Here is a 23,336-nt window from a genome sequence, read left to right on the forward strand (position 1 = left end):
CTGGAAACATTAACAAGGTTTCTGCATACAGGTGCACAGTATTCCTTTCACTCCTTCCCCTACAGTTATGGATCTACCTCTGTGGATCAACCTCAGTTAAACATGATTAGCTGAGATCAGAAGTGGCAGTGTGTAGATTAGCTGTGCATGAGATTTGTGACCATTATGGTAGAAATCACATTAGTTTCAAGAGATCTTTCTCAATAAAGTAGGATTAGACAGTACTACAACAGTTTTCTATAGGTTTATTTTCACCTAATTGTAATTTCACCTTAAATGGTATAACCACAGTTCACTGGGAAGTTCTGTACAAGCTCACATGAAATGGAACAGGAACTATATACATTACGTAAGGCCTGGGTGTGAGAAACTGGGAATGGATTGTGTCCTGCTCTTTCTAAATATTGAAAACGTTATATTGGAACAGGAACCTTTCAAGACAAAGGAAACAGAAATAACACTCATTCCCCATCCTACTAATCAGAATGGTGCATAATGGAAGAAGTACATGTATTGTTTTAGCACCACAGTGAAATAGTATGGATGATAAAGCTGCTTTTGCAGAAATAACGGGGAAGGAACCTTAAACCCAAAAGGTATTCTTCTTTTCCTTTAGAACAGAAGAAAAGTTAATTTCCCCCTGCTGTTTTATTTAATCTTCTTTCTTCACAGAGATCTGTTTTCCAAAGTGATTTCTCACTGCACAAAATCAGAACAGCTATTATACAAAATCCTCCAAATCTTTAATGTTTTCAGGATGCTATGTAGTACAATTGTATGTAACACAAGAAACAGCATCACACCAGCTACAGGAAGTACAGTGCCATTATGAGTACTTTGAAAACTATTATATCCCAGAGCACCAACATGGTCACATGCACACACTCCACAACACTACAAATTGCCTTGAAATGTATTATTTTTAAAAAAATGACAGCTAGAGGACTTCAGAACCACTTAAGATTCTAAAAATAGTCACACTGTCAATGGAACAGCACTGCTTTATGGAGGCTGCTCCAGCCACTGCAAGGTCAAAAAGGAGCAAGAACTGAGTGGGCTAGATGGAAATAGTGTCATTCCCCCCATTTTTTGAGCACTCATGATAGATGTATGGTTCTTGAGGTCTGTTGCAGGAATCCACTGTACAAATTTGTGAAGTTACTGCTATAACTGTAAATTGGAAGGAGGGGAGCTGTCTACCATATTTGCATCAATGGTTCCAATTAGTAGGCACTGGCACATCAAGAGGGCAAAAAAAATGTGATTGTGAAGAGTTTAAACAGGGACAAGCTTGAGAAAAATCCTTGTTTTTTGATAGGTCAACAGCAATCCCTTAAGGTTACTGGGCTCCACACATCCATCTGCTGTCTTTCTCTGAAACTCGTCCTTTTTTTACTCAAATGTAGCTGTCTAAAATAAAACCCAAAATAAATGAGCCTTAACACTGTTCTGTACAACAATCTTTGTTTCCAGAGTCCTTCTACCTCTGGGACTAGACCTTCTCTTTTCTTTTCAATTTGGACACTTTCTTGACAGATCCATTCTTGTTGAGAAGTTTCAAAACACGCTCTTTGTGATCCAAAACCTTTAGCATGGATTCTCGAGCTTCATTAATTTGATCCATTACAAGCTTACATCTCTGCATATTCCCCTGAAATACAACATAGCACTAACATTAAAAAATCAAATACTTTAAATACATGCAAGTTATCTTTGAGTAGTAATTCTTGAAATACCAGGAGCAGTATGATTCTTGAGAACTTTAAAGTAAATGTCTGTTATGGGTCAGCCCCCTCCCTCCTCATGCAGAGTTTTGCCTTTCAAGAGGAACAGTGATGGTGAACTTGAAGGATACGGAATTACCATATCAATGTATCTGCATTTTGTCCTGATTATAATCTTTCATCATTTATTATGCACATATACATTTTGGATGCATTGTCTCCATGAAGTAGTTCAAAATGAGTTGTTGGATTGCCTCCAAAATACAAAACTTAATGTGTGCATGTGTAAGTGGGAGACATTTTTAAATATTAAATGTTTGCTTATATTTGTGTGCCTCTATATTCTTAATCATTCATATTTTTAAAGGGCAATTTGTTTACTATTAGGATGATATTTTTATTCGGTATACAGTATGATTTGTTCAGTTTAGTTTAACCTCCACTTCCTTATCTAAAGTTTTAAAACATACTCCACAGCTTACACTGAAAACAATTTGATTAAGTAGAGGCTAAAGTAAATCCACAAAATGGACAAAACAAGTTACGGTCCCCTTACCTGTATCAGTTCATTTATTCGATGCAAGTCATCATCAGTTGCTGCCTTTTTCTTGGGAATGATCCCTTCTTGAAGGGAGGTGAGTCGTTCATATACATCATGTTCCAGGTTCGTCTATAAGATATTAGAATTTGGCAAGAACACCCAACATTTTCACAGTGTTTCATAATAAAGGCTACATGAAACATAGAAAATCTATCTTCCCAGTTTTTGTGAGTGTCAGTATTTTTCATCATATTTTTATTCCATCTGCCATATGAAGATATCTTAAATATGCTTCCAATGAAGCAGGACTGCCCTACTTCTGGATGGGGAAACGCAGATTCTAGCCAATGCTGTCTAGAGACACACTACAGGTCAGCCAACCCTTGTAACCTCACTTTTCTGTAGTATTCCTCTAGGAACGGCTTGGGGAGCTTGGTGCTAGAATTCAAAGCACCTACCTCACCCACACCTGAAATAGAAGCATCCAGGAATGTGGAGCAGTGCTGCCTCCTCAAGTCAGCGGCACCATCCCAGACACTTCTTCAGACCTGTGCACCAGAGGGAGGGATTTGCCAGTTTTGAGCATCCGTATAAAATGCATCAGCTCTTATTCCTGGATCAAAACCTCCATCTACACAAATTTCAGGTTCATGGGATATACATATAATTGCAACCTGACAACACTTAATTCTTAATGGGAACACTAGTCCCAGTAATCAACCTAGTGGTCATATATTTTTTAAAAATACACAAATACATCTATTTTCAAGAGACTTGCTGGGCTACAGTTTGTCTTGTTTCCCAATGTTATACAAAATAACCATGATTCCCCCACTTACCAGCTGCAGTAATTGTGCTGCACAAAGATGGACTTTCCACCCCTGTGCTCGACACGATACACCCTTTTGATTGGCTATCTCTTGAAGCATAGCCTTTTTCTCTTCTAGAAAGTAAAAAATGATGAGACAAAAATAAGGAAACTAGTCACAATACAACAAAATATAGGGTAGACCAATATTCTACTTGGAGCAGTAGTATTTATTTTTTATTTACGTTATAGTCTGCCAGTTTGGTGTAGTGTTTAAGAGCTGCAGGACTGTAATCTGGGGAACCAGGTTTGATTCCTCACTACTCTGCTTGAAGCCAGCTGTGTGACCTTGGGTCAGTCACAGCTTCTCGGAGCTCTCTCAGCCCCGTCAACCTCACAGGGTGATTGTTGGGATAATAACAACATACTTTGTAAACTGCTCTGACTGGGTGTTAAGTTGCCCTGCAGGGTGGTATATAAATGAAATATTATTATTCTTTCTCACTGAGCCTCAAGGCGAGTTACACAGTGTGGGTCAGTACTCCCATCACTGGAAGTAGGTAGACATGTTTTCAAACCGTATTACATAGTATAACATGCCATAAAACCATATAAAATGCAGTGACTAGAAAACATACCTTTTACCCGAACATCACTGTATCGTTGAAAGTGATGATAGGCAGCTTTCCATGGGTTCCGGTAGTGACGAAGCAGCGTTATGGGGGGTCTTGGACGAACAGGCACATATCTGATGCCTTCTTCATCTAAGGAAGGATTAAGAAAAACTACTCAAATTTTTTAGAGATGCCTGCAGTTTGAACTTCAAAAGACGAGCTCACTTTCAATATGAATAGTGCAATAGTACATGGTGTTATTCCAACCTAAACTCACTGAAATCAATTGGTTTAGGCTGAAGAAATGCTGTGCGGACTGCTCTCTTAAGTTTCAGAACACAATAAAATATACAATGATATGAATCAATGAGATCTGGAAAAGCAAAGATTTGCCAGTTCTTTTCACTGTGATTCCTTATTTAACTGTCAAGCTGTTTTATTGGTGGAGAGGTATGGGATAGAAAACACCAGAAAAAGAACTTGCATCAGAAGAGGAATAATCACCTATATATTCTTTTGGTGGTGACTTGCGTTTCTCTGCCTTTACCAGCAGATTTTTGGTAGTGGATTTCTCATCATCAGTGCTATTGGTCTCCATCATGTCCCCTTCCTCTGTAGAGATAACATGCTGCTGTTTCCGTGGTTTTTTCCTTGGGGAGGCACCAGGTGGCAAGTCACTTGAGGGCACTGAAAGGTTGTTGGTCAGCAATGTAAGAGATGGAGACACAGTATTTGTAGTCAGAGGAGGAACTGCTGAAAGTGAAGAAAGGAAGACATGTTTAAAAGAATAGAGTACTTTAGATCCCCCGCTTCTGTCTCTGAAACAGTGCAATAAAACAGGGCATGTGGTCCCCCACCCCACCCCAAGCACAATCTGCCATTGTGGTGCCTTTATAAAGGGCCATATTTTGTTAATGGGGAAAACTTTATTGTGGTCTCTCTCTCTTTCAGATCTGAAAGCCTGTAATAGGCTTATATGGGTCTCTGTATGTAAAGTGCCATCAAATCACAGCTAACTTATGGCAACGAAACCCCCATACAAGTTTCAAGGCAAAAGAAAAACAGAGGCGGCAATTTGTCACTTCCTGCCTCTGCATGGTGACCCTGAACTTCCTTGGTGGTTTCCCATCCAACTAATAACCAGAGCTGACCCTTCTTAGCATCTGAGATCTGACAAGATGAGGCTAGCTTGAGCCATTCAGGTCAGTGGATATATGGATCTTGCTCCCTTCTAATATTGAATTATTTGTTTAGCAATGTTTATTCTTGTTCTTGGCACGGAAGCAATCTGCCTCTGTTTACCTTTGGCACAATGACAGAAGTTTCAGAACCCCTTTGCTTGATCACTGTTTCCATTCCCAAAAATTTTTTTTAAAAAATACATCAAATATTAACTGATGTAACAAAGAAAAATTTTCCTTTTATGAAAAAAATACTGAAATTAAGATTGAAGGTCTTGAAACTGAGAACCCATTTCATTTTTTGTTGCAAGGTTGCATATTTGAGCTCTTAGTTTTTACTGCAAAATACACTGAATAAACAAGCCTACTTCTAAAAGTGAATATCTTTCTAGCCAATTATTTGCCAACGAAGCCATTTTTATAGTAGAATTCAGTGACATGCGAAGCCTAGGGTATTTCACCAACTAGCCTTGATCCAAGATTAGGAACCTTTGCACCAAGATCAAATAGAAAACCAAAACCAAAGCCCTTTTAAAAATGTATTTAAAATTAAGAAAGCAGAAAATATTTTCATTATTATGCAGAAGACAATCAGGCTAACTAGTGTAAACTAAATCAGGTCTCTTCTTGGTGACCAACTAGTCAGCAAGCTACCTGAGACTGGCCGCATTATGTCCATAGGTTCCACTTCCTCTTTGATTTTTATTTCTGGTACAACAGGACCCAGCACTGTGGAGAGAACACCACCTATAGTTGACGGAGGTGGAGGAGGAGCCACAATTGTGGAGGAAGTGGGTGGAGCAGCTGGAACAGTTCCTGGAATGGTAGACAGTGTTGCTGTGGGCTGTGATGGGGGACTGGCTGCTGTGATGATTGTTGGAATGGCAGGTGGTGGCTGCTGAGAAGTAGGAACTGCAATAGGAGGCTGCTCATTACTCTGAATAGACACTGCCTCCACAGGCACAGTTACTGGCGTAGCCATGGACACATGGATTTCTGGTTTAGGTTTGGCACTAAATAAACAAAACAAAGGAGGGGAAAGTCATTTTTAGAAAAACATTTTTGCTTAAAGTCCTAAAGAAATGCTGAAGTCACGGCCTCTGTAAGACTTATTTTGCTTCCATTCTTTCAGTCAAAATGAAGCTGATAATGAACATAGTGTCACCACATGTGCAGAAATAAGAAATGCATATCCTCAGAATTTGAATGGGCACAAGGCTACCATATTTGTGTGATGCAGGCATTAACTCAGATGCTGGCACCTTTGCTGAAATTCTGAATCTTTTGTGAAAACACAAAAAGACCCAACAACTTGTGATTGTAGAGCTAAACCAAAGAATGTTTGAATAATTTCTACTTAGAACCAAGTGTGTGCACATGTTCTAGTGATACGGTTATGATTCTTTCAATACTCTTAACACAGCCCCTCCCCCATTCTTTTAAATTTGAACACTTTCATATTAACTCTGATCTGTGGCTCTACTCATTTTCATATGATAAAAAGCTGTTGGTGTAAGTATTTTCCCATATGCAATTTTGTTACTACTGCTAGGATCTCCATGGATCTCTGCCTATTCCCAAAATTCTGCCCCCAGAAAAAGCAGTGTTGCTAAAATAATACTTCATCCACATTTGCACACTATATTCCAAATTTAGGTTTTGGCTTTTATTGCTGAATCAGAAAACTTCTACTGAGAAGTTTAGGACCTCCTCCCTCCCAATCAGATGATATGGTCTGATATAGGTGTGAGGCTATTAGTGATAATAGTCATACAACTACATTTTTGGAAAGCAATAGTACCACTCAATAAGATCAAAACAGCCTTAAAAAACACATGACATGTTTGAATAGGGTGGGGATTACCAAGGTCTAAAGGAATTTGTAAAAGAATAAAAGAGGTGGGATGAAGTGAAATTTTGTAAGTTTGAACATCTCAGTGTACATTCATTGGCTCAATTCACATTTCCCTGGAAGCAGATATGCAAAAAAGATTATTATGTTGCTGTGAGTAAGCACAGGCAACACTTTCTTCTGCTCCTGTAAACTAAACTTCCAGTAACTTTGAATTTTTCCCATCTTATTTTATTATGAAATCTTACCTGGCTGGTCTTGGAGATCCAGATGCACTCCTCATAGAGCTCTCTACTCGAGCGCCAGCAACCTCAGGTGGCTGAGGAGGAATGAGACTCTTCCTAACTGCCAGCCTGCAGAATTAAATGCAAATAACCTGTAAGGAACAGGCCTACTCAACCCTTAAAATCTTGAGCATTGTCACTAAACTTTGATTCAGCTGTAAGTTGCTGCGGGCTTGGCTCTGGCCTAGCTGAGGAAAAATGTGCTGGCTTGTTAATTTCCAACACCTGTGGGCCTCTGCGGTCTCAAGGGAAGTGACTTTGAGGAGCCTTGTTTTCACTCTCCCTAGCTGTAATCCTTAATGCCACACGACTAGCATTGCCAATTAACCAAGTGTGCCCAGATTGGCTCTTGGCTTGAAAGCATGATGTCAGCAGGACAGAAAAGATGGCTCCCTGCTACACATGTCTCCTTTTCTCTACCATCATGGAAGATTGCTTCCATGTCCATTACCAACAAGATGTCCTTGACTTCCTTGGCATGGAAACGGACTCCTCTACCAAACGTAATGGTGAGAACCTGTCAGCTAAGAAGCTATGTTAGAGAAGCTAAGATAGCAAGCTTTTAAATGGTTTCATCAGATAGCTGTAGCTAGCAATAATGTTATTTGTTTTATCTTGCGCATTGCCTAAGAGTCCTTTATGCTTTACAAACACTCTCTGTAACTTGTATTTAATAAACAAAAGATACTGTATTTCAGCCTGTGTCTGGAGTCACTTATTGCATGCAGGTACAACCTAAGAACAGACAAGTCTCACCATTAAAAGGAACAGGCACCTTTCTGCTGCCTAAGGAGTCTGGTGTGGTTGTGGCTAGACATGGCACGAAGAGAAAAAAAAATGAACATGGTGTTCGTTGTCATCCACGAACAACAAACACTGACGAACATGAGCCTGTCACGAACATGTTCGTTGTTCGTGGCGGCCAGCAGGCTCTCCTCCAGCCATCAAGATTCCTACTGCACCACTCCCAGAAACCCTACCTGAGCAGGCAGCAGGAAATGTACCAATATAATAAATAATAGCTTGGCCCCAGAGCCTGGCAGCAGCGCTGGAACTTGAAGGGGTAGATCCCTACCGCACCGCTCCCAGAAACCCTACCTGAGCAGGCAGCAGGAAATGTACCAATATAATAAATAATAGCTTGGCCCCAGAGCCTGGCAGCAGCCCTGGAACCTGAAGGGGTAGATCCCTATCACATCACACACAAAGAAAATTCAAGCTCCAATGCACTCACCCTGTCTCTCCCTGAAAGCCAGAGCTGGGAGCCCCCCTCCCCCCTGGTCTTTTCCTCTTGTAATACATTTGGAGCGCCAATCCACACTTGGATGGAAGACCTGCCTATCAAGCTAAATTGGGCTTAGATTGGGGTTTCCAAAGCTACAAGGGGAGTTCAGACAGAGTTCAGACAATCCCTGTCTGAGTTGCCATGGGAATTGATCGCAGGTGCCAGACTGTCTGTCTTGACGAACAGCAACAAACAGCAACGAACCGAGGCTTGCAATGACCACCTGTTCGTTTAGAATGGGGCCTCATGAACAGCTTGTTTGCGAACAGTAGATTGGGCTGTTCGTTGGTTTTTTCAGTTTGTATTGCTGTTCATGCCCATCTCTAATCATGGCCAGCTTCCTACATTACCATACAACATTTTACTTAGGCTCACTGTAAGGTAAGTATCAATGAATTAACATTTCTATGGAAATTAGTTTCTTAGAGGTAGAACTATTAAAGAGTACTTTCCCCAGCAAATTTTACAATAGTAGTTTTACTATTTAAATTATATAGTCTCTAGCTGTTTGGGGTATTCCTCTAGGAGACAGATGATAGATACTACTTCCTAAATGAAATTTGCAGATGATCTTTATTAAAAAAAGGAAAAAACATACAATTCAAGATAAACAGTTTCTGTATAGTTTCTGCACTAGCTGCATCGTTCTGCCTACCATAACTAATATGATTACTTTTGTATTATAGTAAGCAACATAACAAGTACAACAGCAATTGATAATTTTACTCACCCATCCGTTGCAGGTTTTTTCCGGAGAATGCTTGGGCGAGGAGATGAACCCTGGGCTGGTGTGCTAGAACTGGCACTTTGGCTGTGGGTTTGCACCACAGTTGTTGAAGCTGGAGCAGTGTTGAATGTATTGCTGATTGGATTGGCCACAATGGTGGCTCCATCTGCCAGGACCACTGAGAAAAGGAAAAAAAGGGATATAAAGAGAGGCCTAGGGAGTCAGCGGAATGCTACAGAGATAACTGAAAGGCTGTTGTCACTATAGGAAAATTATTGGGAGTGTTGATCCATTTTATGGGTTGGATCCAGACTAAATTTTCAAAGGCAGAATGGAACTTTTCTCACACATCATGAAATGCTGCTCCTGGGAGATACGGAATCCTGAGAAATGACATGAGGAGGGGAAAATGCTTTAGTCTGGATCCTATGTTTCTTCCACAAACTCCATGTGTAATGTATTAAAGCCTCCAGTCCTAAGAACTGAACAAAATGGGGTTTATTTCTGAATAGATCTACTTCAGAGTCTGCTCCCACAGTCATTAATGTCATAACTAAAAGATTCATAAATTTGATCATGGATTCTTGGATGGGGATAGCAAAAGCTTTCTCTGCTCAGTAAGCTGCTGCTGCCCTACAATCCAAGATCTGATGGGCTGCCAAATGAAATAAAACATTTATGTGCTAATTATGCATGTTTAATGGGGACAATGAAACTGTAAAAGATCGCAAAGTCCTTTTTGTTACTGAAAGCCCAATCTTCTGCATATCTACTCAGAAATAAGTCCCACTGAATTCAATGGAGTTTCCAAGCAAGTGCTTACAGAATACAATCTTAGTGTCATTTAAACATTATATAACAAAAATGCTAAGGCAGAGCGTTCTGGTTTCTTTAGCATCATAGAATAAATGGAAATGGAACTGGCTAGTTACCTGATGTCTTTGTTTCAGTTTGTGGCTGCTGGGCACCCATTGGTGCAGTCTGAAGACCTTGTGTAACAATTGGTGCAGTAGGATGGAGCCCCTGGGTTCCAATTGGTGCGGACTGTATTCCCTGTGCTGGCTGTATACCCTGTGCACCAATGGGTGCTGACTGGATGCCCTGGATATGACGAGCATGAGAGGCATCCACAGTCATCAGCTGCATGGGATTGAGGTGGACTGTGGAGGCTACTCCTACACCAGTCTGAGCTGTGATGGCAGAGTTGGGGGCCTGGGCTGAAACTGGGAACAACAGACAATCTCAGTTATTTCCATCCCCCCAAAATTAATTAATTACTGTGCTTATATATCACTCTTCTAGACAGATTAGTGCCCCACCCAGAGTGGTGAATGTTAGTGTTATTTTCCCCACAATACAGCTGGGGAGCCGGGGCTGAGAGGAGTGGCTTACCCAAGGCCACCTACTGAGCTCATGGCAGGAGTGGGATTCGAACCAGAAGAGTGCTGATTCACAGTCGAATCACTTAACCACTGTGCTACAGCAGCTCTCTGTATTGTCAATGTATAATGAAGATGTGTTTGATTTATACATCTGTAATGCTGCTGAAGGTGATGAAAATTTAAGATTAATCTTAAAAGTTTACAATTATCTTAAAAAATAATGTCTCAAACACAGTTTGAGAAAGTTTCTATATTCGTATTTGCATGTATTTTATTCTGTATTCCATTTAACAGCATTTATGCTTCCATACTAGTTTCTCTACATGTCTACATACTACTGCTTAAACAATACATCAAAATCAGTACATTATTTAACACACAAGTAGACCAACATCATGGTTATGCATTTAGAAATTTACATCTAGTGCTTCAGATTCACATTTATTACACATAACAAAAACTGCTTCCTTTTTATAGGAATGATGGTAGATATGAACAGTTTTTAGAAATATTTAAATTCTGCATTCACTGTTTTTGAGATGATACCTTTTACTCATTTTGAGTATTATGTTCATTTATGTTGTTGTTCATTATGCTGCTTACCAGGATATTGGCGGATGGTGGACACAGAGCTGGTAATAGGTGTGTAAGTGTGAGCAGCCAAAGGGTAAGAAGGTGGGTAAGTTGGTAAGAAGTACTGGAACTGAACAGGCACCGACTGCCTATAAAAGGGAAGATGTGTCAGACTGAGCACTGCAATGACAGCCAAAGCTGTGAAAATGATTATTACTTTTGTCATGAGGGACATTATTATTCTGCCTTGCTTGTTTCTTTGCAGATCACCACATTTTCTTACCTAATGGCCTCTTCTTAGAATACCACTAGAAAAAACTTCCAGCTTATAGTATAGTGCAAGCAAAAGAGCAAAGCCATGGAGAGAAGTGGAAGTGTTGCCAGGTTTGCATGTGCTCTATACCACTAGTATTGATGTCTATTAAAAACTGTGTTGCTGTCAATTTCATTTAAACTTGACCTTGAATAATAGTCTCTTAATTAACAAACTTCGCTGTGTCATGGGCACATGCAACAACAGGCCACCACCTAGTCACCCTGAGAAACATATTTCCTTTCCCTTCCCTTTCACAGCTGCACAAAACTGCAGGATGATTCAAGTCCAGTATTTAGCATTATTTGCTCCTCAGAAAGTTAACTTTTCCAGAAAGGACACCAAAGAGTCAATGAAATACAAAACTAAAGGCACATGTTGTCCATAGACAGGAAGGATCTGTTAAAGTATCTGAGTAATCAAGCCACTTCAGTCAGGGAGGTTAAGATATTCTGAAATCATAAGTGGACAAGCAGAAACCTAGTTAGTTCAAGTGTTAAACAGTGCAATCATACTCATCGTTTCTGTAAGCCCATGAAAAGCAATAGACTTAGCTTGAGTAACTGCATAAGACTGCACCGCATGTTAACTGCAGGAATCAGGACATTTCATCCATTTATGCAGCTGTTCTCACAGAATACACTTGTGTGATCAAAATAAACAAGTACCAATCATATGTATGCAAATATATTCAGTTACCTGTTGTCACTTCTAGTTTCCACTGCAACGGGATTTGGAGATGCACGGTGCCCAGATATAGGAATGAGATTGCTCCTCTCTGCAGTATAATCAGACTGGATGCGAGGAGAAGTGTGTGTGATTTGTTGAGGGACCACTTTGGCTGTACAGTGAGAAAAGATATCAAAATTACTCAAACTAAAACAAGGAACATAAGATGCTTCAGAATGTTTGTTTTGTTTCACAAAAGTTCAAGTCACAATAGTCTGTATCTGAAAACCCAGGGATGCTGAATGGGATAAAGTAGTGACATATGTGTACATCTTTAAGCAATGCTGTTATTTAAAGTATATTTGTGTCACTTTGCCTGACAACATGCCTCTCCATGGTGGTTCACAATAAAACTGAACTGTCCTCTCCTCAGTCCTCTTGATTCAGCTACCAATCTTAAACTGGACTGGAGTCTACTTCCCTCACAGCATAGACTGGAATCTATTTCCCTCACAGCAAAGTGAGGGAAAGCCAAGTAGCCTGTCGGAAAAAACCCAAACACTGTCCAGTTGTAGAAACCAACTAGATAGTGGGTTTTACCATTCCAAACTCTTCCCCAAACTTATCTCTAAAGCATTGATTGATCTATCAACAAATAAAATTTAATAGACCACATCACAATCTGCCATTTTTTTTGCACCCAGTCTGAACACTTTTCTCTTGCTTCATTTGCTGTTGTGCATAGGTACCCAACAACCACGTTGTCCCCACCATCCGATAACATTTGCAAATCAAAAAAGAATAGCTTTGAACCAGTGCTCTCACCAACTGGTATGTTTGAAGTTGTCACGGCAGTTGCATGGGAAGAATGTGAAGGCATGGTCACAGTGACAATCGTATTTGTAGGCGCTTGGGTATGAGGGACAGAACCTGAAATATAGAAAGACATACAATAAAAGTTTTTTTAACCTGATTATCCAGAACACTCTATTAACAGACATTACCTATATGGCAAGCACATCCCCCTCAGTCATCATACCCCTGCATTTTGGGGTACATGTGCGCACCACTCTAGCCTTTCCAGCTGGTCAGTTGGATGTCTTTGGTCATTATTGGGCTTCTGATAGCTGTTGCTATCTGTTCATCTACCTGTTGCATAGGATGTCTCTGTGGCTCAGGATGAGAACAGGCAGGGTCCTCCCAAGTGTGGGGCTATTGCCATAGTGTTCCCAGTGGTTTGGGGAGTCCAGTCTGCTCTGCTCACCTTGAACCTATCACTGATTTCCCCACTGTATGCCCAAGATGCTGCAGGACTGGATGCGTCCCAATGCCCCAGAATAGAGGGCTTGGAGGTACCTTGAGAAAGGGGCTCAGCAACACTTTCACTGTAATGCTCCATCTCTCTTCAATCCTGACACTGCAACTGTGGCCAATGGGGAGGACAGAGCTAGCTTAGGAAGAGGGAGGGCAGAGCACATTGCTTTGATACTGACCAAAATCAGCTGAAGCAACTGGGGAAAGGAGCGGGGGGCGGGGGGAAGTGCAGCTTCTTGCCTTGGACAGCTCACACTACTGTTGTAAGAGAGAGGAGCTGAGAGAGGAGCCTCATGATAGGCCAAGGAAGCACTGGTGCATCCCTCATAATATGCCCCACTGAAGGTTAGGGAGGAGGTGATTGGGTGACTCTCCCAGGTGGAGGGAGGGCAGCTATCAGAAGAGGGGAAAAGTGGGCTGAAATCCCCCTCCCCTCTCTTCACCATTGATACTTGCAGAGCTAGGTGAGTAAGATGCTGGATCCTCCTACCCCTGAAAGAGTCCCAGCACAGTGCCTTCTGCCATGGGGGTCACTGCAGATTCCTCTGGGTAGGACTAGGTGCAGAGCAATATGTTTGAGTATCTGGCACATCTGATTAATCAGCAACCCTATTCTCCATGTGTGCTCAACATCAAAGTTTTTTTCTGATTATACTGTTAAATCTTTCTTGGTATCTGTGTCTTTAACAGACAGAAAATGTAGATTACATACATTTAAATTTCTATGCAGCAGAGTTCTAATCCTCCTGACAGAAACAGCTCAAGGAAGGACTCTGAACAAGCTAGCTTTCTGACCTGTGGATTCAGTTATCCCAATCAGGACATCTGCTGATGAGTTCCCCGGTTCCCCGCTTGCTTCCTGATGCCTTCCTTTTTCAAGGATCCGCCTTCATCCTGGTTACACTCCCTCCTTTTTACTCTTTTATTTGTTACCTTTCATATTCCTTCCTTCCACTTTTTCTGTTTCTTCTGCTCTCTGTCCTTAACATCTACTTTATACCATTTTCTCAGATGACTTTGAAATGTCCTCAAGGTGACAGAAGGATGGAGAGGTTGGTTGTGGCAACAATTGGCAGTAGGGGGTGGTTAGGATAGCCAAGCATATTTCAGTGACGGAAAAGCTCCCCACTAGGGTTGCAAACTCTCTGGAGGAGAAAAAGTGTCCTGCACCTTTAACAGTGGCTAAGCGGAATGTTATTTACCAGGTGGTGTTTGTCTCCACGCCATTAAAACCTTCAGCTGAACATTTCTATAGGGTAAGTCTTTATTAAAAGGACAAGGCACTTTCCACCAGGCAGTGCTACACCTCACCATCCTAGATCTTTGAACATCCAGAATACTTTCAGCCTCCCTCTCCCATAAATAAAATCCATGGTACACAGGCTTATAGACTCTATAATACTGACTGCAACTGGACTCTCCTATCAGATACTTACCAGCTGTGGTTGCTGAAGGAATGGTATTGGTTGCTAAAATAGGTGCCACTGTTGCTGCTGCCACAGGGGTGCCGGTACTAAAAATGGTTTTCTGTAAGAAAAAAAGATTCATCTCAGGAAGTCATTGACGGTATGCTTTGCACTGAACTGCTTTACCATTATGCTTTGTCAGTTCTAAAAGAAAGGTATTTACCAAGTTCCTAGGCTAGTATACAATTCTATTTAATACAGAGCTTTAAGACCTCACAGTAAAAGTTAGGAGACAATGTTGGGGAAGAAACTGCATTCATCTTGTTTGCAGCGATTTACCTGAGCCATGGTGTGAAGTTGCTGTTTTTGTGTTCCTATGGCTGGATGGGACGGTAAGGTAATTCTGGTTGCTGTGTCCCGTGGCTGTGCAGGACGTTGAATACTGATAGGTGCAGTAGGTGGGTGCTGCTGAATTGACAATGTTGGCCGACTGGGAAAGAAAACCTGATGTTATTTTTCTGAAGCTATTCAAATCAGGCTGCACTCAGATGTCTCTTTTAACTATATTAGATTGCAATTGTAAGGGTCATGGGGGGCAGTGGCATGTCAACTGGAGCCCTTCATTCACAAACACATGGAGGATCCTAGTGCAAGTAATATTCCTTCATTGAAGTATATTTACCCATTGACCTATGGCTCCTGCCACCTGGACCTTTCACCTTGGCCAAACCCTTCCTTAGGAGTTCTCTCACACCTAACCATTCTTCACCTCATGTGCCTCCTCCCAACTCTGCTCCAACTCCTTCTTCATCTCTTCCCCCTTCCCTTTGTGGGCCATTCTCAAAAATCATCTCTCCTTTTTCCTCCTCCGTCTGTTCTTGACGCTGATCCACTTCATCCTGCCTGCACCATCCTGGTTTCTTTTATCCCTCTCATCTTCTCTGGGTCCCATCTTAATGCCTCCTACAATCCTTTCTTTTGCTCCATACAAGCCCTCTACCACTCTCTCAGCAATGCCCCTTGTGCTACCTCTGCCCTCAGTGGGCTCCTCCTAGTGTTGTTGCAGGGCCCATCTCTGCCAGGACAGCAGCATGCCTGCCTCCATCAAACAGCTGACAGGCAGATGTGGTCTGGGTGGCATCACTTGCTGCTGCTCCTTGCCTGCTGCACAACACTGTTCCGTGGATGCCATCTCTGCTGCTGGTTGAGGCTGCAGGGCCATCTGTGGGTTCAGGTAACCACAGATATACATGAACCTGTGTTGCTGCCAGGTTGCGTGTTTGTCTCACTCTTCCTTCTTTGCATGGAAGGGAGAAGTGAGCTGCATGACCCCAGCAGTGAGCTGGGTTTCCTTATATCTCAATATAGTTTAAAAGTAATACCTGAATGCAGCTTCAGCAAACTCATAATGCAAAAAGAGAGGTCAGAATGTAATTTAGCCTTTTGTACATCATACAAATTAGCACACCAACAGCATACACAGGAGTATCTTTTGGAAAGCCATTATATGCTATATGGCTACCATGCAGAGAACTGCTCAACTGATCTGCATGGGAAGCTGCTACAAACAGAGAAAAGCTGGCTGGATATGCAGACTGGGGAAAAAAAGACTCCATGCAGAGGCCACACGTTACGTAGTCCTCAGCTACATTACCTACAGATACCCTTTTTAACACTCTTAATACATACAAAGAGTATTTAGGCCACCTGTTGTGATGGTTACCTGAGGCTAGATTCTGTAGCATGTGTTGTTGTAGTAGTAATAACTGGGGATTGAGCTCTTGTGGCTGAGACTGTGGCTACTACTGCAGGGGGGATGGTGCTTGTAGTTGTCACAGCATTTCGGGACTGTCAAGACAAGAAAAAACGATTATCATCACAGACTGGTTAACAGTACAGCTATCAACCAAGTTAAAAAAATTAAAAGTGAGATATCTTTGCATTTAAACAATTTAAATGCTATCCATCTACATTAAAAACTTAATAAAGGCACCTTTAGAAGAATTTTGTCTCATAAATGCAGGCTAATTTATGCTTGAAGCAATTTATTCACTAAGAAATATATAGGATAGCTTTGTTTAAAAAAATCCAGTGACAATTTCAAATACTAATGGACAATATTTATAAATAAATAAAACAAAAAGGCACTAAGCCATGAGAAACTTTTACGTTGAAAAAAAAAGCTCTTAGACAGAAAATGTAAATTTGAGCTAGGTCCATAATATTGACTTCGAAATCATTGGGCTTAGACTGCATTAACTTTGCAGAGGATTCCACAGTAAGTCTTCTGGGTGGTATCACTGGAAGGAATTGAAAGAATATTCAACAACAAGCCTGACTACAATACTATATAAATACCACCTGCCTGGATTGGTTGATGAATAATGTGCTGAACTGCTGGTTGAGCTGTGGCTGTATTTGGCAACTGTGAAGCTGGCCTCAGGACTGTTGTTACTTTAGAACTGGACATCACAGCAGCAGCTGCTGCACCTGAAGAAAAAATCCACAAGCACATTACTATAATATACATTTGGATGATCCTACTTTTTAAAAAGTGTCAGAATGACATTTTTTACTTCATGCAGGTGACGCAACAATAAAGGCAAACAGAGGAAGTATACTCATTAGTGTTGCTACTAAACCAAGTGGTTTATGTAAAAATAAAAATTAGGCAGCAACATCAGACAGGGATATGGGGGTAATATGGGGGATATGGGATTGCATTCCGCCTTCTTCCAGCTCCTCCTCATGCTGTTGTATTTGTACTACGTTAACTAACCAGCATACCCTTTAAAACAGAGCTTAGGGCCAATTAGCAAACCCTGGTCCAAAGAAATTTGGTTCGCTATAACTGCAACTAACATTTAGGTTAACTGTGATAAAGGTTAGTGGAGGGAAATTTGTACTCCAGAAGTCAAAATTTGGAAGGAGTGTGTGATGCTTAAAAGCATATTTGTGTTTTTACGTACTTTAGTACATGCTAGTATATACCAAGACTAACTTTGATCTCAATGCCTTAATATTTTAAAATGTTTTAATGATGCTATTGTTTTGATTGGTTTTAATTGTGATTTTATTATGTATGTTTTAATTTGTTAGCTGCCTTTGTGGCCCTTATGAGGACAGAGAGGCAGGATATACATTTTTAAAAAAATAAATAAACCTTTAGAATATTCCAAGACAATACAGTTGAAAATGCAAGCAGTGACATCAAGATTCTAGTCCCCTCTAGATGTTCACCACAGGAAATATTAGCCACAGTTAAACAAAATATATCGCTCCAAAACCATTTCTGGAAAATATCATTACCTCGAGGTAAGTGAGAGGCTCCAATGTGTAGTGGGGGCCCAGGAGCACTACTTCGAATGATTGACATTTGAACATTGGTTGCCATGATATGGTGCAAATTGCTGGGATGTCCCTGAAGGCAAGAAGGTTCATGTAAGAAGTCTTTCTAGAGGTAATCCACGGGAAAAGTCTCAGAGAAAAATTACAATTAAAATGTTTTTAAAGGACACGACGGTACAGGTTAACTATGCATTAAAAAAAGTAGGAAATGCAAATGGAAAATTCTATCTTTGTGTTTAAAGACCAAACATTTCAAAATCATTTTCCTTTCCTTCATACAGTGTTAACAAGAAACCATGTAACAAAAACTTTAACAGAATAAAAGAGAGAACCTGTTGACCACTGATTGTTGCTACAGGAATAGCAGAGGCCTGTGGAATGCTGCTCTCCATTGTTACAGTAACCTGCCCAGGGACTTTGGTAGGACCTGACAGAGTTGAGGGCGGAGCTGGTGCAATAGGACGGCTAGGTATGGTGGGCTTCAGAGGAGGCTGCAAAGAACAGAGAGATATGGTTGCTATTTGCACTGTGTGACACAGAAATAAAAAGGTAACAGTACAAGTATGCACTGGTTTGGGGCAAGTGGGGGGAGGCACGGAAATCTGTAGAGAAATTCAGTGGTAACCACAGTCTGACTCATTAAATATCTTATATTTTTCTGAAAATAGGATTCCTCAGCAGAAAATTTGAGTATACTAGTCCATTCTATTTGCTAAACTTTTTTCAATGGGAAAAGCTTCACCAAACTTTAAAAAAAAATTTAAACAGTTGCTAATACAATCCAAAGAAGAGTTATGCCTTTCTAACTTCATTGAAGTCCGAGGGCTAGGTGTAACTCTGCTTAGTATTACGCTGCAAGTGTATTCAACTTGCCTTGTTTCAAGGACTAGTACAAATAACAGCATCCAAACACCTAACTGCTAAAATTAAATGAAAGCTGTATTTAGGCTCAAAGCTTGCCTAAACACCTCAACTGCAATTGGCATCAGTGTTATTAAGTCCTCAGTTTTCCAATATAGGATATAAGCTTTTATTACCTTCATAAGTCCTTCAGAAAAAGAAAGTGGCACTGCTGGAGCCAGATGTGCTGGAGGAGCTGTCACGGTAACTGGTGCACCTGACTGCACTGTGTGATGCTGAGTCAACATTTGCACTTGTGGATATGGCCGCACTACAACTGTTTCCTGCTTCTCTTCACGAGACTGTAGAGAACCGCCTGGCACTATGTGATCTCTGGGAGGAACTTCTGATTCTCGACTAGGTTCATCACTTACTGCTGGAGAGGTATGAAAATGAAACAATGAAAAAGAGACTAGAAAGGTAAGGTGCTCAATCATCTGTGATTTCATTGGCACATATTTCTAGGTCAGCATGCTTAGAATAACAAACTTGGCTGGACAATTATTAATTCAATAATTGCCTTACCTGTAGTTGTTGGGTTTATCAGTCCAGTAGATCCACTGGTGGAGATTGGAGGAGGAGCTGGTCCTAGACTTGTGGGAGGGGCTCCTGAACGGGGAAACTGTTGAGAACTCATGTTCACCTGTGGAGCATATAAAAAATTATAAATCATTCATATGGCCACAGTATTGAAAATCTTCTTATTCATGAATAATACTAATGAATCCAGTTGGACTAGTCTACTGACAGCTGATATGGAAAGTTTCTTCCTAAGCAAGATCCTCACTGTAAAACTAAAATATAAAGAGTTTAACTGAGTTCAATAAGGCTACTCTTAAACAGATATGCTTAAGAATGCAGCAGAATCTAAAAACAGAACATGGATTCAAAATCTACAATTCTGAAAAATCTAGACTTGGCACAATTTGAAATTTACAATCTGCTTGAAGTAGATGCTAGAATATAAAGAGTTTAACTGAGTTCAATAAGGCTACTCTTAAACAGATATGCTTAAGAATGCAGCAGAATCTAAAAACAGAACATGGATTCAAAATCTACAATTCTGAAAAATCTAGACTTGGCACAATTTGAAATTTACAATCTGCTTGAAGTAGATGCTAGAACGTTCAAAGACCATACTGAAGCATGGAAATGCAATAATTCCAGGGCTGTATTGATCCCATGACTTTTAACATCACAGTTAATAATTTTAGTTAATAGCAATTATTAATCTTTTACTTATGTCAGCCTTACATTAACCTTGAAGAGTTGGCATACAAGACTTTTAATTGTATGCTATGACTACACTACATATTATCAACATAAACACACAAAGTAATGGATATTAGGAATTATTGGTATAGATTCTCTAACATTCATATATGCCTAGAAGTCAGAAACAATTCCTGCCTAAGTCAGTAGGATTTTTTTTTTACTGAACTGTATCCCCCAATGTTCAGCACAGTATGGAATTATCACCCTGCATTTCAAAACAAATGAGGCTGAGAGATTCAAAAATGTTACTTGCAAATACCCATTTCAGACTGAGGGCTCGCATAGTTGTCCACAACAGTAATTGCTGTCACACATTAATACAGTAAATGCAATGGAGCAGAATACTACTGTCACACATACATCCAAGAAGAGCCCTCTGATTTTGTGCAGCAATAGACTGAGTTTCTAGAATTTTGAACTAGCTATAAAAACCACTGACAGCACTATATATGTGAACATACAAAGCTGCCTTATACTGAGACAGACTGTTAGTCCACATAACCCAAGCACTGGCTGCTCTTCAGGCACAGATATTTGTTACTAGAGAGACTGACAGACTATGCTGTTTATGTTATTGATTGTGAGGCTATACTTGCTGCAACACAGAGCTTTTGTGCTGCTGCTACAGTACTATACTAGGCAAAGTGGTACTTGTCACCAGAAAGCTGTAAAATATCTCAAAAACAGAAGTAACTTTGCCTGTTCAGTCCTTTGGAACCCATGCATGGGGTTAGAAATGGCTCAGATTCTATCAAGTCTCCTCTTCTGCTTTTTACATCCTGCAGCCACTTAGGCAGCACAGCTAAATCATGCAAAAGCCTTAGAGGGAGTGCTCATTAAGCAATCCCCATTGTTTTTGCTACAGACGCATCAAGACTGAGATTCTGCACGAGCTCTACTTATCCACAGCGGAATCCACCTGTATAGGCTCAGGCTGCACCATGGGTTGCCAGTGGAACCAGCATCAATGACAGCGCAGCAATCTCCGCCTAGCATGGAAATGATCTCGGCTTTGACTTCAAGGTCAGGTTAAACATTACCACAGCAGCAACTTGTGATCACATAAAAAAACTTATTACAAACACCCCTTCCCCAGGTGTCTTATCCTTTTCTCTGCAAACTGTTATTGACACCAACCCTCCTTGGAACTACACATGAATGTAAAACCTGGGTTCAGTTTTATATAAACTGAATGTTATTATTTTTATTATTAAACCTGGGTTCAGTTTCAGGATTTTTTCCTTTGAAGTTTCTGAACTAGGCCCTTATATTTAAGTGCCAGATAGCAGAATGCAAGAAGACTCCAGCACCTGTATGGCCTTGAACGATTTTGGAGCCTGCATCGAGAGAGCAAAGTCACATTCCAAGAATCCTCTTCATATATAACACTCCACCTACCAAATCAGACACTTCTCGGAATCAGTGGCACCTTAGAGGCCAACACGATTTTCCAGGGTATGAGCTGTCTAGAGTGCGAGTCCCTTCTTCAGCCAAAGGTTCAATGATCTTCTCCGCTCCTTCCTGTATCTAACTCTAGAAAGCTCATAAGTCCTGGAAAATCTTGTTGGCTTCTAAGGTACCACTGGACCCGAATCTGCTCTTCTACTGCAGACCCACACGACTACCCACCTGAAGCTCCTCAGTCCCAGAGTGATTTCTAGGAGCGAGAGGTAACAGGGCGAATCCCTCCTCATCAGTTCCGTGAGGGTTTTAGAGCGTTTCCTGAGGCGGCTGCGCTAACCCGGTCCCGGCCGCTTTCAGTTTTTTCGCTTCTCGATAGCCGAACCAGGACGGACTCAATGCCAGATCTCAGATGCAAAGTACGAATCGAAACGTTCAGCTCACCCACCACAGCACCCTGCCTGAGGCGGTAAAGGAAGCCGTGACGGGAACTGGGCAAAGGGGCGGGCTTCAAATCTCCTCCCCTTTCGCCAGCTCTGGGCCGGTTTCTTCTCCTCGCCTATGAGACTCGGCCTCAGGCCACCGCCTCTTTTCCAAGACAGCCAATGGGAAGATTTTCTCTTCCATCACGAGCCAATTCCAGCCGGAGTGAAGCACCCTCTATCAGCCAATGGGGAAGCCAGGATCGGTTATCCTGACCACCAATGGGGAGGCAGGCAATGGCTAAAAAGGCGTAGACAGGATCCGCCTCTTTCCCCTCCCTGATCACTATGTGAAACAGACGCGCAAGGCCGGGGACCCGGATGTTCAGCAAGCATAAAAAAGCCGCGGCGGCTACCCTCGGTGCCCCACGTAACCGTCGCGAATGTGAGGGGATGAGGCGCCCTGCTCGAGCTAGTCTCTGCAGCCGGTGGGCTCGAAGTAGCTACGGGTGTCCCTGGAGTCCCACTTCCAGAACCGAACCCTCCCCTCACCCGCTGAGTTACCTGCAGCCCAGGGTGCGACGTAGACTTTCGGGAAAGCCCCACCAACCCACTTCTTGCGATGACACTGAGGGGGCTCAGTCGGAGCGCTGCTTCCGCCGCCGCACAGCTCCCCTCCCCCCCTTCAGATTGATTGGGTCTGACGAATCCTGCCCACTGTGGTGATACTTTCTCCTTCGGGTGCGCGACGATTGGCTAAAGGTGGTCGATGCGAAGAGCTTTCTGGGAGTTGTAGTTTGGGAGCCGAGCGTCGCCCATGTTAATATCTCGAGGGGGCGGGGAAAATGAAAGAAATGTGATAGGCCGTCGTGGAATAGGCGGAACGTTCATTTTTTCCTTCCTCCAAGTCTCCGGTTCGCTTTCTCCGGAGCTCTGCTCTGTTCAGGCAGAGCTCGTAATGATGGCGGGAAAAATGAGATCTGTCAACGTTTCCATAAAGGTGTTGCGCGAAGGCATTGCCTTACGTTTTCCGAGGCTACTTTAACGAAAGAAAAATTCTTCCAGATCCTATGCTGAGCTCCTATGCTTGCTTTAAATAAATAAATAAAAATTGCTTCTTGGTGGCTGCAGCATCTTGGTCTTTTAAATAATATTTTGTTGTATCTTTTTTGCTGTTGAACAAGCAAGTATGCAAAGAACGTTCCTTCTAGGAAAAGAAATCGCCTTGAAAAAGGAGGGTAACTATGAAAAGATATCCTACGGGAAAGAAAAATTGGTGGAGGGGAATTGTTAAACACAAAACCTGATCCTTTTGCT

The 23,336-nt window shown here is 41.5% G+C and overlaps 1 protein-coding gene across 6 annotated transcripts; it reads right to left on the reverse strand.

Moving 5' to 3' along the window:
* Window positions 1-721: 721 nt before the first annotated feature.
* Window positions 722-22,772, reverse strand: SAP130 (Sin3A associated protein 130). Of its 6 annotated transcripts, none has more exons than XM_054983435.1 (21): window positions 22,584-22,772; window positions 19,447-19,564; window positions 19,059-19,294; window positions 18,354-18,512; window positions 17,983-18,094; window positions 17,039-17,163; window positions 16,397-16,521; window positions 15,013-15,163; window positions 14,704-14,794; window positions 12,779-12,883; window positions 11,984-12,125; window positions 11,002-11,120; window positions 9,949-10,239; window positions 9,020-9,194; window positions 6,969-7,073; window positions 5,523-5,881; window positions 4,192-4,440; window positions 3,712-3,837; window positions 3,105-3,208; window positions 2,281-2,394; window positions 722-1,651 (listed from the first exon to the last, which is right to left on the reverse strand). In XM_054983435.1, exons 2-21 carry the CDS (start codon window positions 19,556-19,558, stop codon window positions 1,493-1,495), a joined length of 3,159 nt encoding a protein of 1,052 aa, XP_054839410.1. In that variant the 5' UTR covers window positions 19,559-19,564; window positions 22,584-22,772; the 3' UTR covers window positions 722-1,492. The 6 variants fall into 6 exon arrangements, with proteins under 6 accessions (XP_054839410.1, XP_054839409.1, XP_054839408.1 ...); XM_054983434.1 differs by having other exon boundaries at window positions 19,059-19,297; XM_054983433.1 differs by lacking the exon at window positions 22,584-22,772 and adding an exon at window positions 21,826-22,041 and having other exon boundaries at window positions 4,192-4,437.
* Between the last annotated feature and the right edge of the window lie 564 nt (window positions 22,773-23,336).

The sequence above is a fragment of the Eublepharis macularius genome, chromosome 6 (assembly GCF_028583425.1).
Source record: "Eublepharis macularius isolate TG4126 chromosome 6, MPM_Emac_v1.0, whole genome shotgun sequence".
Lineage (NCBI taxonomy): Eukaryota > Metazoa > Chordata > Lepidosauria > Squamata > Eublepharidae > Eublepharis > Eublepharis macularius.